Source organism: Mytilus californianus, unplaced genomic scaffold (genome assembly GCF_021869535.1).
Source record: "Mytilus californianus isolate M0D057914Y unplaced genomic scaffold, xbMytCali1.0.p SCAF_10, whole genome shotgun sequence".
Taxonomy (NCBI): domain Eukaryota; kingdom Metazoa; phylum Mollusca; class Bivalvia; order Mytilida; family Mytilidae; genus Mytilus; species Mytilus californianus.
Genome location: NW_026262582.1, coordinates 73898900 through 73915307, shown reverse-complemented (window position 1 = coordinate 73915307; position 16408 = coordinate 73898900). Strand labels below are relative to the sequence as shown.

At 33.1% G+C, this 16408-nt stretch overlaps 1 protein-coding gene across 1 annotated transcript in view; it reads left to right on the top strand.

Moving 5' to 3' along the window:
• LOC127719167 (uncharacterized) overlaps positions 1–16408 on the top strand; it is a 177001-nt gene that overhangs the window by 159321 nt on the left and 1272 nt on the right. Inside the window, exons 24-27 of the mRNA XM_052225190.1 lie at positions 1342–1371; positions 6059–6625; positions 9607–10188; positions 14865–14915. Of these exons, the coding sequence (XP_052081150.1) occupies positions 1342–1371; positions 6059–6625; positions 9607–10188; positions 14865–14915 (1230 nt within the window). The remainder of the gene's footprint in view (positions 1–1341; positions 1372–6058; positions 6626–9606; positions 10189–14864; positions 14916–16408) is intronic.

The window sequence follows — 16408 nt, the reverse complement described above, 5'->3', positions numbered from 1 at the left end:
ATCTTCCTAGCATTCAAACTGTAGGAGGTGTTATGTGGAATAACTATATACCCATAATTGGAGGGACGGACGGACGGACGGACAGGAGTAAAACAATATGCCCCGAACGTTTAGTTGCGAGGGCATAAAAATGCATGTTGTCTGCAGTAAAATAATATACGAAGTCATGATATCCACGAGAATTTACGCACTAACTTTTTTTGTATTTTAAATCACCTTTAAACTGAGAAAACATGGAACCTTACCTTTGCGCAAACTTTTATATTACTATCACTTTGTAGGTTCCGTTTTTTTCTGCAAGACCTTGCGAGCCAGATAAAAATACTAAATTCATTACAGTAGTTTTCAGATGTTCAAAAGTCGTAATATAAATCCATTTCATATATAATTCTTCCAAAAATATTAGTAACGAAAGTCGCAGTATGCGAGACAGGTATTACAATCCAGTGGCGACGGCGACGGCGTAAACTATTTGATTAAAGCTTTATATTTCAGAAGGTCAGGATCTGGTAGTTCAGTAGTTGTCATTCATGTCTGTCATATTTGTTAATCGTAAATTGCTTTTTTATAAATTAGGCCGTTAGTTTTCTCAATTGAATTGTTTCGTGTTTTCATGTCGGGACCTTTTACAGCCGACTCTACGGTATGGGTTTTTCTCGTTGTTGAAGGCCGAACGGTTGCAAATAATTGCTTACATCCTCATCATTTGAACTTTCATGGATAGTTGTCTCATTGGCAATCATACCACATCTCCTTATTTTTATGTATTCAATAAAGAGACCTAATGGGCATTTTTTTTGATAATTCGTAAACATTTCTGGGAAAACTTGCCAGAATTCGTAAAGACAGTAAGAACTTGAACAATAAAACTCTGGCCTCCGGGGGTGGGGGTCCTAATTTTTTGAGATATATTCATCCCTGCTTCAGCCATCATAACTAACGAGTGTGGCGTGTACGGAATTAGCTTATTATTTATTTTTAACAACGTGCTACATGTATAGAGAATATAGAGAATCATAAATGGGCAAAGACTGAAAAATTGACATGAAACATAACAAAAAACCCAGAGAATTATGGACAAACAAATAAAGAATAGAGAAAAATGGCAAAAAGATTTAAAGAATACAAATATGAAGAGACCCTATCCAGACACTCATAACTGATTATTTGTTCTCCGACTTATTCTAACTCTTAAAGTGTTTAAAACAAAACAGGAGGGTTTATAATTTTCATCATGCCGGGCAATATGAAATTGTGTGCTTGAAATACCATATGTCTCTAATATATTTACATTTGTAAATGAAATGTATAATCTACATTAGTTTCTTATTCTATTTTTAGTTCCTGTAACTCTACCTCCTTCAACATCAAGTAAGTATATATTATAATCTTTAAGGCCCGTATCTCAGTAATGGACTTATCTGGTCGGGCTTAGGTCACCCGGGGGTGGGGTTCTCTTCCTATATAAAGGTATACAGAGACGAGCCGCTGGTATGGGTAATTTTTTTGAATGTCAAATGTATCAATGGACTGTAATTTCACGGCGGTAATATAACAATGGTTAGAAATTTATATGTCAATTGTACCTAAATCTTCCGTCTTCTGGTAACATGCCTGCAAATACTGTGTATTGATCTTTTTGTCTAATAAAATGAATGATCACACGTGGTTTACATCTAAAGATGACAAATATTGTAGTTCTGATAGCGGTGAAAGCATATCAGCGGATTATGATTTTCATATGAAATATCTGTATGAACAGATGAATGGGGATGGTTTTTAAACTCCAGCCGGACGTCTATACCCAAATTTGTATGTTGAGCGGACATCCCTTGGCTTAGCTGCTTCACAAATAATGCGGAATTTATGCTTTGAACAAAAGGTTTCATCGTTAACTTAAAAGCAAATGATTTCAGAAGGAACGTGAAAAAGTAGTTTGTTAAAAAGAGTAAAAATTAAAAAAAAAAACATTGATTTCTCTGTCGGTGTACGTGACATATTTTGAATATTTTTAAATTTGAAAAAAAAAATTTGTTCCGACCAAATTTCGCCAACTTTAAAACGATTTCAATGTGAATGCAACAAATCCTCAAAATAAAGATTTGTTTGCACGACAGTGAACTAAATTTAATAAAATCCGGAAACATACGTCTCATGTCCGGGATGAATAAAAAAAATATTTATTTTTGCGCGCGAGTTGCAGACGAAAAACAGATGATCGAGCTGCAAACTTCTTGTTGCTGTTCACCCCTCCCTTTACAATTACTCATTTGATCTTGGATGCAAACTTTTAATGGAGATTCAATCTCTACTTATCATATTTTCTTTAAGAGTCATAAAAAGGGGATTGCACCAAAGTGCCATTGGGGTGAACGAACATCCAGTTTATGAGTTATCAAGGCACACATTATATATGTCACATACACATCATCATCACATCGTCATCGAAAATTTTACAATGGAATCTCAAAGAAAGGTACATAAAAATCATTCAATACGCAAAAACACAACATCCCACAAACATTTAGCAACCATTCATCCATATTGCTACATTAATTAATTGGATAAGAACCATGGTGTTAAAAAATGAAAGAAATGGAAGCATTTGGATGGTATTATATGTCCTTTCGCCTACATGTTTGCACTGGCCATGGGTCTGTTCGCCCTATTAAACAATATATGTTTATTGATATTAATGGTTTTTGTCTCGCCTAGACGGAGTCAAAAAGCGAGACATAGGTATGCTGTTTCCGGCTGCGTCTACAATGTATTAGTTTGTGATTAAAGGTCTAGTTTATGGTGAACCACAAGTGGTAGGTCAATGATATTTTGTATGCAGTTGTATAAGCATTGGCACATCTCATTTCCATGGAGATTAGTTGGCCCTGCCCCCTCAGTCATGGTCTCTCATGTCTATTGACTTTGAAACTTTTGCTTAGTTTACATGTATAAGTTTGCGATTAGGTCAGTTTATGGGGAACCACTAGTGGTAGGTCAATGATATTTGGTATGCAGTTGTATAAGCATTGGCACATCTCATTTCCATGGAGATTATTTGGCCCTGCCCCCTCAGTCATGGTCTCTCATGTCTATTGACTTTGAAACTTTTGCTTAGTTTACATGTATAAGTTTGTGATTAGGTCAGTTTATGGGGAACCACTAGTGGTAGGTCAATGATATTTGGTATGCAGTTGTATAAGCATTGGCATATATCTCATTTCCATGGAGAATATTTGGTATTTGGCCCCTCCATCTCAGTCATGGTATTTGACTTTGAAACATTTGCTTAGTTTATATGTATTAGTTTGTGATTAGATCATTTTAAGATGAACTGCTAATGTTATGTCAATGATATTTGGTATGCAAATTTATTGGCATTTGCAAGTCTTATTTCCATGGAGATTATATAGCCGTAACCCCTCATCATGGTTCATTGACTTTGAAACTTTTACATAGTTTACAAGTTAATGTTTGTGTTTAGGTTTGTTTAAAGGGAACGACTTATGATTAGTCAATGGTATTTGGTATGCAGTTGTATTAACATTGGCACATCTCATTTCCATGGAGATTGTTCAGCCATGTACCTTCAGTCATGGTTCATCGACTTCGAATATTTGCATAACTTACATGTTAAAATATTGCTATTTTGATTTCAACATTTGCATTATCAAAATTACAAAAAGGCGAGACATAACTCTGTGATAACAGTTTATTAGGTTTTTGTATACCTATGCCAATATTTATTTGGTAAAATGTTTAAGAAAATGCATATATATCTTAAAATCATGAAAAAATCATGGAAATATTTTAAAAATTAATTACTTGTTTTCAAGCAATGATTGGCTTTATTGTAACATTATATAGTAATTATTTGATTGGCTAATACAGAATCACGTGTCATAGTTGAAGTTCGATGTTTTTCCAGAAATTGGCAGGAGTGCGGTGAATAACCTCGAAAAATTGAAGCCTCCATCGAACAACCCTATTATTCCCTGGTGAATACTCTTTTCAGCCCCTTGGTTTTTGCATGAGTTATCTCCCATAAAAGATGATGTCATTGAACTGTAAACAAAATGGCAACGGCCAGGTAAAAAGCCCATCAAGTAAAGAAGAAACAAGATCAAACAGGGCTTGGAAATTCATCTCGTTCCGAGGATATCTCTTGTAAACAGTCCTTTTCAGTGCCATCAATATTTTACAGAAAGAGTCTACCTTTGTGTACATACCAGAAATGCACCGTTTTGAAGGCCGTACTTTGACCTATAATGGTTTACTTTTTCAAATTGTGATTTGGATGGTGAGTTGTCTCATTGGCACTCATTATCATACCACATCTTCTTATATCTATTAGACACAAAATAATTTTCTAATTTAGAGTTTTGAAAATCTTTTTTACTCACGTAAGGCAATACTTTACACTTAATTGTTTATTCTAAATAATATACAGTTATGGCCCATTAAGTCAGTGAATATCCAAAATTGTCAACCTCAGTAAGGGTTATTCACCTTGGGCTAAAGCCCTCATGGAATACCCTTACTCCGGTTGACAATTTTGAATATTCACCTCCTCAACGGGCCATAACTGTATATTATTTAGAATAAACAATAACACACATGTGACTGAATTGAAGTACCTGATGATTCATCCGGTCGGGCGGGGAACTTGTTATTTATTGGTAATATTAATTATGTGGAAAACAAAAGGGCCTGGAATGGTGTAATTTTTAATCAACACTATTGTCCTGTATTAGTTATATATAAAGTTGAATACTTTGATTCATCGTTTTTACATCGTTCCGGCTGACAAATTGGACCTCGTTATTTTAGTACTATAGATTGTAATGACTTAATTATTTTGCAAATGAGATATAATTATGGTGTCTTTGATCTAACCGATTGTTATACTGTCTTCAACGGTTCAATTATGAAAATAACATTTAAAAAAAAAATAAAATAGTCAGCTTTGAATGAGTAAAAAGCATGTATGAATTGTAAGGGAATTTATTTTTACAGCTTGGCTCCTTTTATATTTTCAGTAACTAGTTTGTTATATAAGTGGCAGAATAATGGAATCAATTCATTCTTCCTTAAACTATATATATACAGATAACTTGACTAAACATATAAAAGGAAAAGAAAGAAGAAAAAAAAAGAAAACAGATAACTTGTTTTTTGTTTGTTTTTATATTATATACCTTGTACAAGGTTTTTCTGTGCTCTTCAGTGCTTATCAAAGGACAACAATTATGTGATAGCAGCAATGCCATAAAAATATTTGATGACATTTTCAACACACACTTTAACAAATAATATATCATACAATTATAAAACAAGACAACAAAATAAAATTAAGTAATTGACCCAGTGTGAACAGGTATTATGGCAAGTAGACCTAGTGTTAACAGGTATTAGAGCGAACAGGTACTAAGATGACGGTGAATCAGGTTGAACCGAGCAAGATTCCTTTTGTATATCCTGTATTTTGTTGTATACCTTGAGATATAAAGGTTGTGGTCAATAAATTTGAAGCTTTTGAATAGTTTACATGTTAAAGATTATGATTAGGTCAGTTTGAATAAGGGGAACATTGTATTAACATTGGCATACAATTGTATCTTATTTTCACAGAAATTATTTGGTCTTGTACCTATAGTCTGACATAGCATATTTTTACAATGCTTTTCTAATTTCAATACTTACATTTTACTAACAAAATTATATACAGGCGAGACGTATCTGTTTGAACAGTGCTATTTTTATGAAACTTAATTATGACTCAACCTGCTGAATTTTCAAAATAATAAGATCATTGCAAAAGTTTCTGATTTAAAATAAAAAAAAAAAAATTGCATAATGACAGAAATTGCAAAACTACAATATGCATCTTATTAAAACAAACAGTGTAGTGTTATCAGGCCATTAGTTTTCTAGTCTGTTTTTACTTCTATGTCCTTTAGTGTCTGGTGGAGAGTTGTATCATTGGCAATGATACCACATCTTCTTTCAAATGTATTTTGATATGAAGGTACAATAACAAAGCTATTTATTTATGTTTTAGATTGTGCTGGTGCTAAAATTGATCTGGTTATTATACTGGACTCATCAACAAGTGTCGGAGATGCCAATTATAAAAAAATGCTGAAATTTTGTAAAGATTTTCTAACCAATGCAGACATAGATTCAGGAAATGTCAAAGTCGGTATATTATCGTACAGCACAGGAGTTAATGTTGAGTTTCATCTCAATAGTCATTCGACCAAACAAGACATATTTAATGCCATTGACAATATTCCGTATAGATATGGAAGCACAAATACAGCTGATGGGTTGAAAACAATGCGTACAAATCTATACACCTCAGGGAATGGTGACAGAGACAATGTCCCTAATGTGGTGATCATATTGACTGATGGTGTGTCCAATATCAATTCAAGAAGAACCATTCCAGAAGCAGTACTAGCGCGAGATGACGGCATTCATATTTATGCCGTTGGTATTGGTTTACGGGATACAAGAGAATTGGATGCCATTGCTACACCCCCTGCATCAGAAAACAGTTTTAATGTACAAAGTTTTGATGAATTAACAGCTTTAAGTGATAGAGTTTTCCAAGCTTTCTGTCCAGGTATTTAAAGTACTTAAATGAAAGTTTCATAGTTGACAAAAAATAGATTGCAATTAATTGTAAATAAACTTGAATTTTCTACTTGAATTATCATGATTATCTGGGTCATGTGATATGTACAGATGTCCGTCCCCTTTAAATAACTTGTTGACAGGTACTTAAGTTTGAAACCCGACTATCATGCAAATGAGACTACTATAACTACTCTCAGCATGCAATAATTATGTCATAATAAAAGATAATTTTGGCCATGGATTAATGTAGAACAGACATTGTGAATTTTGATAATCGTATATTTCTGACAAGGAAAACTTGTTCTACGTGCTTCATAAAGAACTGAAAAATGTATAATTGTCAATTATCTGTAATGAGCCAACAATTTAATATGTACAAAAATGTTCCATCCTGTGTACAACTATCGGCACTGTTTGTGTACAAAGTATTTGCCGACTTGTCACAGGTCAGCGCTTGGGGGTGAGTGAATCCATAAAATAGTTATCTGTGATCATAAAGTTATGATCTCTTAATTAAAACACAAAAGAATCATGTTACAAGTGTTAATTACATCGATTAAATCCATTCAACAAGGTTAACTTAATAAGGTAAATCGATCATGTGGTGTAAACAATCTGGTTTGAACTGATCAAATTTCACTTGGAATTTTATACCGCACGGAAAAGGTTTAACAAGTCTTTTAAAACTTTACCGATTTACGATTTTTTAACTGAAAATTTTAGCACCACGGACAAAAATTATACATCGTGGTAAGACCAATAGAACCACACTAAAAAATTATACATCGCTGGCCCGTGGTCTTTTAAGGGCCTGGGGAGAACACTGGTTGTTTTGTTTAGGTATTCACAGTAAAGGAATTATTTAGGCCTAAAAAAATACATGTTCCTGCTAAATTTACCTAATCATAATTTTAAGTGCCTAATCTGAATTGTTTTTAGTCATATTGAACAAGCAGTATTGAAGTCACATGATATCTCTTGTTTAAACATTTCATTGTGAAAAAATACCATTATTTGCCTGCCTTCTTACCCTTTAGCTTCAAAAAAGGGCTTTTCTCATCACTTTGTGTCTGTCATACATTTTCGTCATCATTCGTTAACTTTTAAAATCTTCTCTGAAACTACAGGGCCAAATTTAAACGAACTTGTCCACAATCATTATTGGGGTATTAATTTAAAAAATATGTCAGATGACTCCGCCTGCCACTTTACATGGCCTATATTACTAGATATAGAACATAAGTGTAAAATGCAAGTTTTGTCTGTTATCTTGAAAACTGCTATATTGAGAAATCATGACAGAAATGGAAATGTTCAAAATGTTGAGATCTACCTACTGTGTATTAAGGTGGTACCTAACACTACAGGGAGATAACTCTGTAAAAATCAGCTAAACGTTTTAATTACGTTGTATTGTTAAGGAAATATTAAGCTTCTCAATGATCAAAATTAGTGTTTGTCAAACTGCTATATAACCAATGAAATTTTTCTGATAAAGTGGTTGGTTCAAATTTTTTGAAATTTTTATATTTTTGTCAAAGGGTCAAAGTAAACATTTTGTCAAATTTTTATGAAAATTAAACGAGCTAAATTAATATTAGTCAAGGTGTTGGGTACCACCTTAACATCTAAATTGTCAGACAACTTTTTATAGGAGTTATTGCCCACAAAAGATGCATTTTACCGATTTTTGTTCTCAATTTTGCCTGTTATCATGATAGATAGAGAGAAAGTTTTTACAGCAAATATGATCAGCAAAATAAAATCTGAAAAATAAGGAAACATTGCGGAAATTGTCACTTGACTCCTTATTGATGTTTTTGCTCTTTAATGATGATAGTACTATTTTTTTGGGGTTTTTGGTTATTATTTTGAAACTGTAGCAGATAAAGAGAAACTTTAAACAGCGAAAATGATTTGCAAGGCAAGATCTACAAGTAATTCAATGTTGCTGAAATCCTTGGTCATTTCTTTAAAGTATTTAGTGTCCTTATAGACAATTTTTATACGCCCTTTTGCGACTGTATTATGGTATACCGTTGTCCGTCCGTTGTCAACATGTCTGACAATAACTCAAAAATGCTTTAACCAATTTTCATGAAACTTTGGTGAATTGTTTATATCTATTGACGTAAGCTCCCTTTTGATTATTATAAATTTTAGATATTAAGATTCCCAGTTATAGGATTTTATTCATAAAAAAGGGGGAGATTTCCCAGTTTGCCATGATTAATATTCTAACATGCACATAAACCTAGGTGATAAACACAGACTCTTTTAACTTTAGAGCCTCTATTTTCACCATGTTGTCACCAGTTTTAATAGGTTTATAATAAATATCAATTATTTTTAAAAGTTCTATCTCTTTCATTATTTTGTGGATATTTGTTTTCATGGTTCGGCTTAATTCTGGATTCATTACTTGTGTACTTTGTTAAACATTTGAAATTTGTGGTTTTCTTATACCCATGGATGCCTCAAAATAAGTCATTCTTTTTGTTACATATACCATGAACGTTTTTTATGAAAATAAAGTAGAAAATACAAGAACTCTGAACTTTATTTTTTTCTACGCATTCTCTAATCGTTTTGATGTAACACCATCAATAATTTCTTGACAACACCCATGGTTGTATGCATATGACATAAGAGGAGTGAAATTATGTGATTTCATTATTTACTGAGATATCACATTACTGTAAATTCAGAAATTATTGCTTGCATTTATTATTGTGATTATTCAAGAAAAGACGAAAATGCGAGTTTTAATTATTGCAATTTTTGCGATTTTCGAAAAAAATCTGCATAAAGGTCTATGTTTCAGTTATCAGAATGCGAGTTCTTATTATTGAGATACTCAGCCAGAAGCATTATTCGCATTATTAAAAACCTCGCAATAATTTCTGAATTTACAGTATTTCATTGCAACCAACATGACCAATGTAATATTATATTTTATACTTTCAGTGGCAACAACACATGAGCCTGTTAAAGAACTGCATGGTTATGACATTGTAATTATAGTCGATTCATCAGTTGACACAACACAGTTTGCATCCTTCCAGAAGTTTGCACGTAGATTTGTTAGACAGGCTAGAATAGAAGACGGGGAATACAGAGTAGGTCTGTTACGGTATAGTACAGATGCTGACATTCAATTTGATTTGAATTCGTATGACACAACAAGAGATGCTAGATTTAAAGTGGACTCCATGACACACAAAGCTGGTGAGCCCAACACCGCAAATGCAATAGATGTTGCCACAAGACAGATGTTCCGAACAGATAAAGGGGATCGTGCATATGCAAGAAATTATATAATTTTATTGACTGGCCAGGATCGTAGTCTGAGTACAAATGAGGCCTGGGCTGCAGCAGAGCGAGCCGAGGATGATGGGATACAGTTGTATGTTGTAGGATTAGAAATAGATGACACAACAGAGTTAGATGAGACGCCATCACACCCGCTGTCTACTTATCAATATCTAACAAGAACAGAAAGAGAGATACTTGAAGTTCCTGATAAAATTAGAGAAACATTGCCTCCAAGTAAGTTATAGTTGCTCACTTTTTGAAACTAAGGATCCTGACAGAACAGATACATGGTTCCAGGGATATATAAAAATTGTATAGGAATGCGAAAATTTGGAAAATTTTATGCCAAAAAAAATTAAATTTCTGATTGAAGGAAGGGGAGTAATTTTTATACGACTGCAAAATTTTTGCCTTTGTTTAATGTTATGGTGATGTCTGCGTCCTCATCCAAACACATTTGTCGTTCAAAAACATTTTGGTTCGTAGACAATAACTTTAGTATTAGTGTATGGATCTCTATGAAATTTTAGCACAAGGTTCCATACCACAATAGGAAGGTTGGGATTGATTTTGGGGGTTATTGTCTTAGCTGTTAAGTAATAATGGGCCAAAAAGAGGCCAAAGACAAATATTTTTCTGGTTCCCAGACAATAACTTGAGTATAAGTGTATGGATCTCTATGAAGGTTTTGCACAAGGAAGGTTGGGATTGATGTTTGGGTTTATTGTGGTAGCTGTTTAGTAATTAGGGGCCAAAAACAAGCATTTTTCTTGTTTAAGACAATAACTTGTGTATAAGTGTATGGATCTCTTTGAAATGTAACCACAGGGTTCCATACCTCAGAAGAAAGGTTGGAATTAATTTTGGGGGTCATGGCCCAAACTGTTTAGGAATTAGGGGTCGAAAAGGATTTTCTGGTTTCTGGACAATAACTTGAGTACAAGTCTATGAATTGCTATTTAATTGAGGCATAAGGTTTTATACCATAAAAGAAAGGTTGGGATTGATTTTGGGGGTTATGACCTTAACAGTTAAGGAAAAAGGGGTCAAAAACAATACTTTTGTAATACTTTGTCTTTGTAAATATTTAAATTGCTTATTTCTTGACCAGTTTAGATGGGGTTTAATTCAGTCTTGAATTCATGTGGTTCTTTAATATGCTGTATCTAACCGTGTATTTAGATATAAGATTTTCGGCCCCCATATTTGAAGTGGTCCAAGGATTCAAAATTAAACTTTATTTGATTTCATCAAATATTGAATAATTGGTGTTCTTTGATATGCTGAATCTAATCGTGTATTTAGTTTTTAATTTTTTAGGCCTGTCTTCAAAATTGGTCCACATTAAGGTCCAAAGGGTCCAAAATTAAACTTTTTTGTTTGATTTAAAAAAAAAGATTCTTGGGGTTCTTTGATACATGTACGTATGCTGAATCTAAGTGGGTACATGTAGATAGATTTTTGATATTGGGCACAGTTTTCAAGTTGGTCCAAATTGGGGTCCAAAATTTAACTTTGTTAGTTTACATCAAAAATTGAATTATGAGTGTTCTTTGATATGCTGAATCTAACCGTGTATTCAGATTTTTAATTTTGAGACCTATTTTCAAATTGGTCCACATTAAGGTCCAAACAGTCCAAAATTAAAACTTTTTTTTGAATTTATGGGGTTCTTTAATATGCTGAATCTTAGAGCATATATTTAGATTTTTGATTTTTTAACACAGTTTTCAAGTTTGTCCAAAATTAAACTTTGCATGGATTTCAACAAAAACTGAATTAAAATTGAATATGCGGGGTTCTTTTATATGCTGAATCTTACTGTATTTAGATTTTAGATTTTGGGTCCCGTTATCAAATTGGTCCACATTGAGGTCCAAAGGGTCCAAACTCAAACTTTGTTTGATTTCTTCAAAAATTTAATTTTTTGGGTTCTTTGATATGCTGATTCCAACCATGTATTTAGAATTTGAATATTGGACCATAATTGGTAACTGTCCAATTTTAAATTACTTCAGTACTTAGACCACATTCATTCTGTATCAGAAACAATGCAAAGTCTTTTTTATTAATGAGGAATAATATTTGGAATTGTTTTTAATCTTTTTTTTTACAATACTTTTCTTATACTTTTTATAAATTGCTTATTTCTTGATCAATTTCAATTTGGTTTAATTCAAAGTCTTGAATTCATGTGGTTCTTTAATATGCTGTATCTAACCGTGTATTTAGATTTAAGATTTTGGGCCCCATATTTGAAGTGGTCAAAGGGTCCAAAATTAAATTTTGTTTGATTTCATCAAATATTGAACAATTGGTGTTCTTTGATATGCTGAATCTAACCATGTATTTAGATTTTTACATTTTTGGACCCTCTTTCAAATTTGTTCACTTTAAGGCCAAAAGGGTCCAAAATTAAACTTTGTTTGTTTAATTTGAAAAAAAATATGAATTCTTGGGGTTCTTTGATATGCTGAATCAAACTGTATTTAGATTTTTGATTTTGGGACCAGTTTTCATTTGGTCCACAAAGTCCAAAATTAAACTTTTTTTGATTTTATCATAAAATAAGTTCAAGGGGTTCTTTGATATTCTAAATCTATACATGTATTTAGATTTTTGATTTTGGTCCAAGTTTTCAAGTTGGTCTAAATCCGGGTCCAAAATAAAACTTTTGTTTGATTTCAACAAAAATTGAACATATGGGGTTCTTTGATATTCTGAATCTAAGTGCGTATTTAGATTTTGCAGGGTTTGAAATTAGCAGGGGCCTACTCGCCAATGGCCCCTCAAATTTGGTGTGGGCTACTTAAATTTCTGCTTTTCTTGTATAGGACTGTATATGTGGGCTACAAAATTAAAGCTGTGGGCTACCATGCCAAAATTTTAACTTCAATCCCTGTTTTGGATATAGGACCGTAATAGGTAAAAGTCCAATTTCAAAACTTTCAGCTCTTTGACCACATTCATTCTTTGTCAGAAACTTATGCTATGTCAAATATTTATTCACAATCCAAATCCAGAGCTGTATCAAACTTTAATGTTGTGTCCATACTTGCCCTAACTGTTCAGGGTTCGACCTCTGCTGTCGAATCAAGCTGCATGGAGCATTTTACATGTTTTATTGACCAATGGTATAAAAAATGCTGAAAATCATCAAAGAAAGTGGTTATACACCAAGGATCCGAAAATTTTTCCAGACAATTTCGGTCATTTTGAGATGTTTGAAAAGTTGGTGCCCCTTTTCAAATTGTCGATATCAACTTGACTATATTCATAGCATCAACGAACATAACGAACTTGTATTGCTGTTTCATCGCATTTACTAAGTAAATGTCTTACCATTACCATGAAGGACAGTTTAGGGAAGGCAACAGTCTAAAATTGAAATGATTTTAATGACTCAAGATGGTTAATTTCTCAAAAACAAAAACAAGTGATCACAAGTGCAAAATGGCGATTACGAAATCCGATTTCAAACATTGAGTCAATGAAATGACCGAAATTACTTCTGTAAAAAAATAAAATTTGTCCTAAATCCCAATTACTCGTTTAGGACAAATAGTTTCATCTTAGGACATGACTGGCAAATATGACCGTTTCCGGACCCTTGTTATACACCCTCTAAGCCTCACGTCAATCTGCAACTGCTTGATCCCTCAATGGAGGTCACTCTTTTGTACATGTTGTATGTGTACATATGTATCAAAGATTTTGTCAGTTTGACTATTTCTACAGGTATTTACAATATATCAAATTTAAAACCAGAAGTAAACATACTAAACTTAAGATTGATTGATTGATTGTGTTAAGGACCACTTTTAATACACTTGGCTGTATAATGGAACCCTTCAGATAACATTAACATTCAGCAGGAAATCGGGCAACTGGTCCTGGTCAATTAATGTCTGAGTATGACCCACCTTGCCATAAGCTAGGTCAAAACACACAACCTCAGGGGAAATTATCAATAATATGTTTGCTGACTTTGCACTAGTAATTTTTCATTATTTTTCTTTTGATACATATTGTTCAGCTAACAACAAAATCTTAATATTCATTTATTTCAAATTTAAATATGTTTTATATCCCAAATCTCCATTTAATCATATAAAAATATGGAGATGTGGCCATGGTATGATTGCCAATGAGACAACTATCCACCAGAGTTCAAATGAAGTGGATGTAAGTAATTTTAGGCAACAGTTAGGCCTTCAATAATGAGAAAAACACATACCGTATAGTCGGCTATAAAAGACCCGCCATGAAAAATATGAAACAATTCAATTGAGAAAACTAATGGCCTAATTTATAACAAAACAATTTACGAAAAACAAATAGGACAGACATGAACCAATGACAACCATTGAACTGTAGGCTCCTGACATGGGCAAGGCACATAAAAAGAATGTGGCGGGGTTAAACATGTTTGTGTGCACTCAACCATCCCCTAACCTGGGACAGAGGTGTTACAACACAACATAAGAACAAACTATAAAAATCAGTTGAAAAGTGCTTAACTAATCAGATCGATTCAAAGCAGAAAAACATCTAAACAAAAACACAGACCGGACGTGGCAGGGTATAAAAATTCCTAACAAGAAAAAAGACACATTGTACATGAGGTGATGCAAAATCACCATACTGAGTTAAGAATGACATTTCACCTGGCTAGCAAATATTTAAAAATGGCCCAGAACATACATACATTACACTGAAAGACATTTATATCTATCAATCTTTAAATGTTGTTTTTTATGTAGATACATATTGTCTAGCTAAAAGCAATATCTTTATTTATTATTATCAAATTTACATAGTTTCATATCCCAAATCTTCTTTTAATGGTATGTACATATACACTACACAGAGTTATGAATGACATTTTAGTTGCCTCTTTTTCTTTTCAGTGCCAAAAACTCCTCCACCTATGAGACCAAGGCCAAGATTATCTGCACCCAGTAAGTACTATTATTCAAAGTATGTATAGTCCTGAACATATAATAAATTACATTGGAAGACAAATCTATCAATGTTTTATGCTGTTTTTTCTGAGTAAACAATTTGATTTGACCTATCTGATGAGTTCTCAAGAAATACAACACAACAATTGCTCATAATATGATCTTTCAGCTTTGTATCAAAATATAGCATCAATTGTTTCAACAATTTTCTCAATATGGGATGGAAGTGACTATGTGCCTAAACGCACATTCAATAAAACTAAATTTTTTTGTGGAATAGCAAGGATCTCTGAAATGCAGCGGTGTTACTTTTTGTCTTGCCTTTCGGCGCAGTATTCAAGACATAGATATTACTATCCAGCGGCGTAAACTATTTGTATAAAGCTTTATATTTCAGAAGGTAGAAGACATGGATGCTTCATATCTTGTCTGCAGATACCTTATGTTATGAAGTTTCTGTCTGTCATATTTCCAATGTCCTTGACCTCATTTTCATGGTTCAACGACTGCTTGTTTCTCAAATACTATAAGCAGCAGGTCAACTCTATGTGGTGTATGGAATGACTGTAATGGGTACTTTTAGTGTATAAATTGAATGATTGTAAGGTGTTGCCATGTACATGTCTGTCTGGCAGGTATCATCTGACCTTGACCTCATTTTCATGGTTCATTGGTCAATGTTAAGTTTTGGTGGTTTGGTCTGTTTTTCAAGTACTGTTAGCAAAAGACAACTATATTTGGTGTATGGAATGACTAATGGGTTCATGTCAGTCTGGCAGGTATCATCTGACCTTGACCTCATTTTCGTGGTTCATTGGTCAATGTTAAGTTTGGTGGTTTGGTCTGTTTTTCTTAAACTATAAGCAATAGGTCAACTGTATTTGGTGTATGGAAGCTTAAGGATTGTAACGTGTACATGTCTGTCTGGCAGGTATCATCTGACATTGACGTCATTTTCATGGTTCATTGGTCAATGTTAAGTTGTTTGTGTTTTGGTCTGTTTTTCGAGTACTATAAACCATAGGTCAACTATATTTGATGTATGGAATGATTGTAAGGTGTTTATTTGGCTGTCTGGCAGCTGATATCCTCTGACCTTGACCTCATTTTCATGGTTCATAGGTCAATGTTTAGTTTGTTTTTTTTCTTTTTCAATTATCATAAGCAATAGGTCAAATATATTTTGTATATAAAAAAAATGTAAGGTGTATATGTCTGTCTGACAACATAATCTGACCTGAATTTCTGTGATGCTTTTAGTTAAACCTTAATCTTTAAGACTTTCAACATAAAATCAATGGTCAGTAAAGCAGGCATTTCAGCGTGTGAACTCTTGTTAATTTTCTTTTTACTATTTTTGATTTAAAAAAAGGATGGTCTTTATCTTCCTAATATTTAGATGTAATACCACTAAATCACAGTACATCACGTCTAGTTTGATATGAAAAGGGTAAAAAAAAATATTCCCTTGCATTTGACAGTTGTATGAA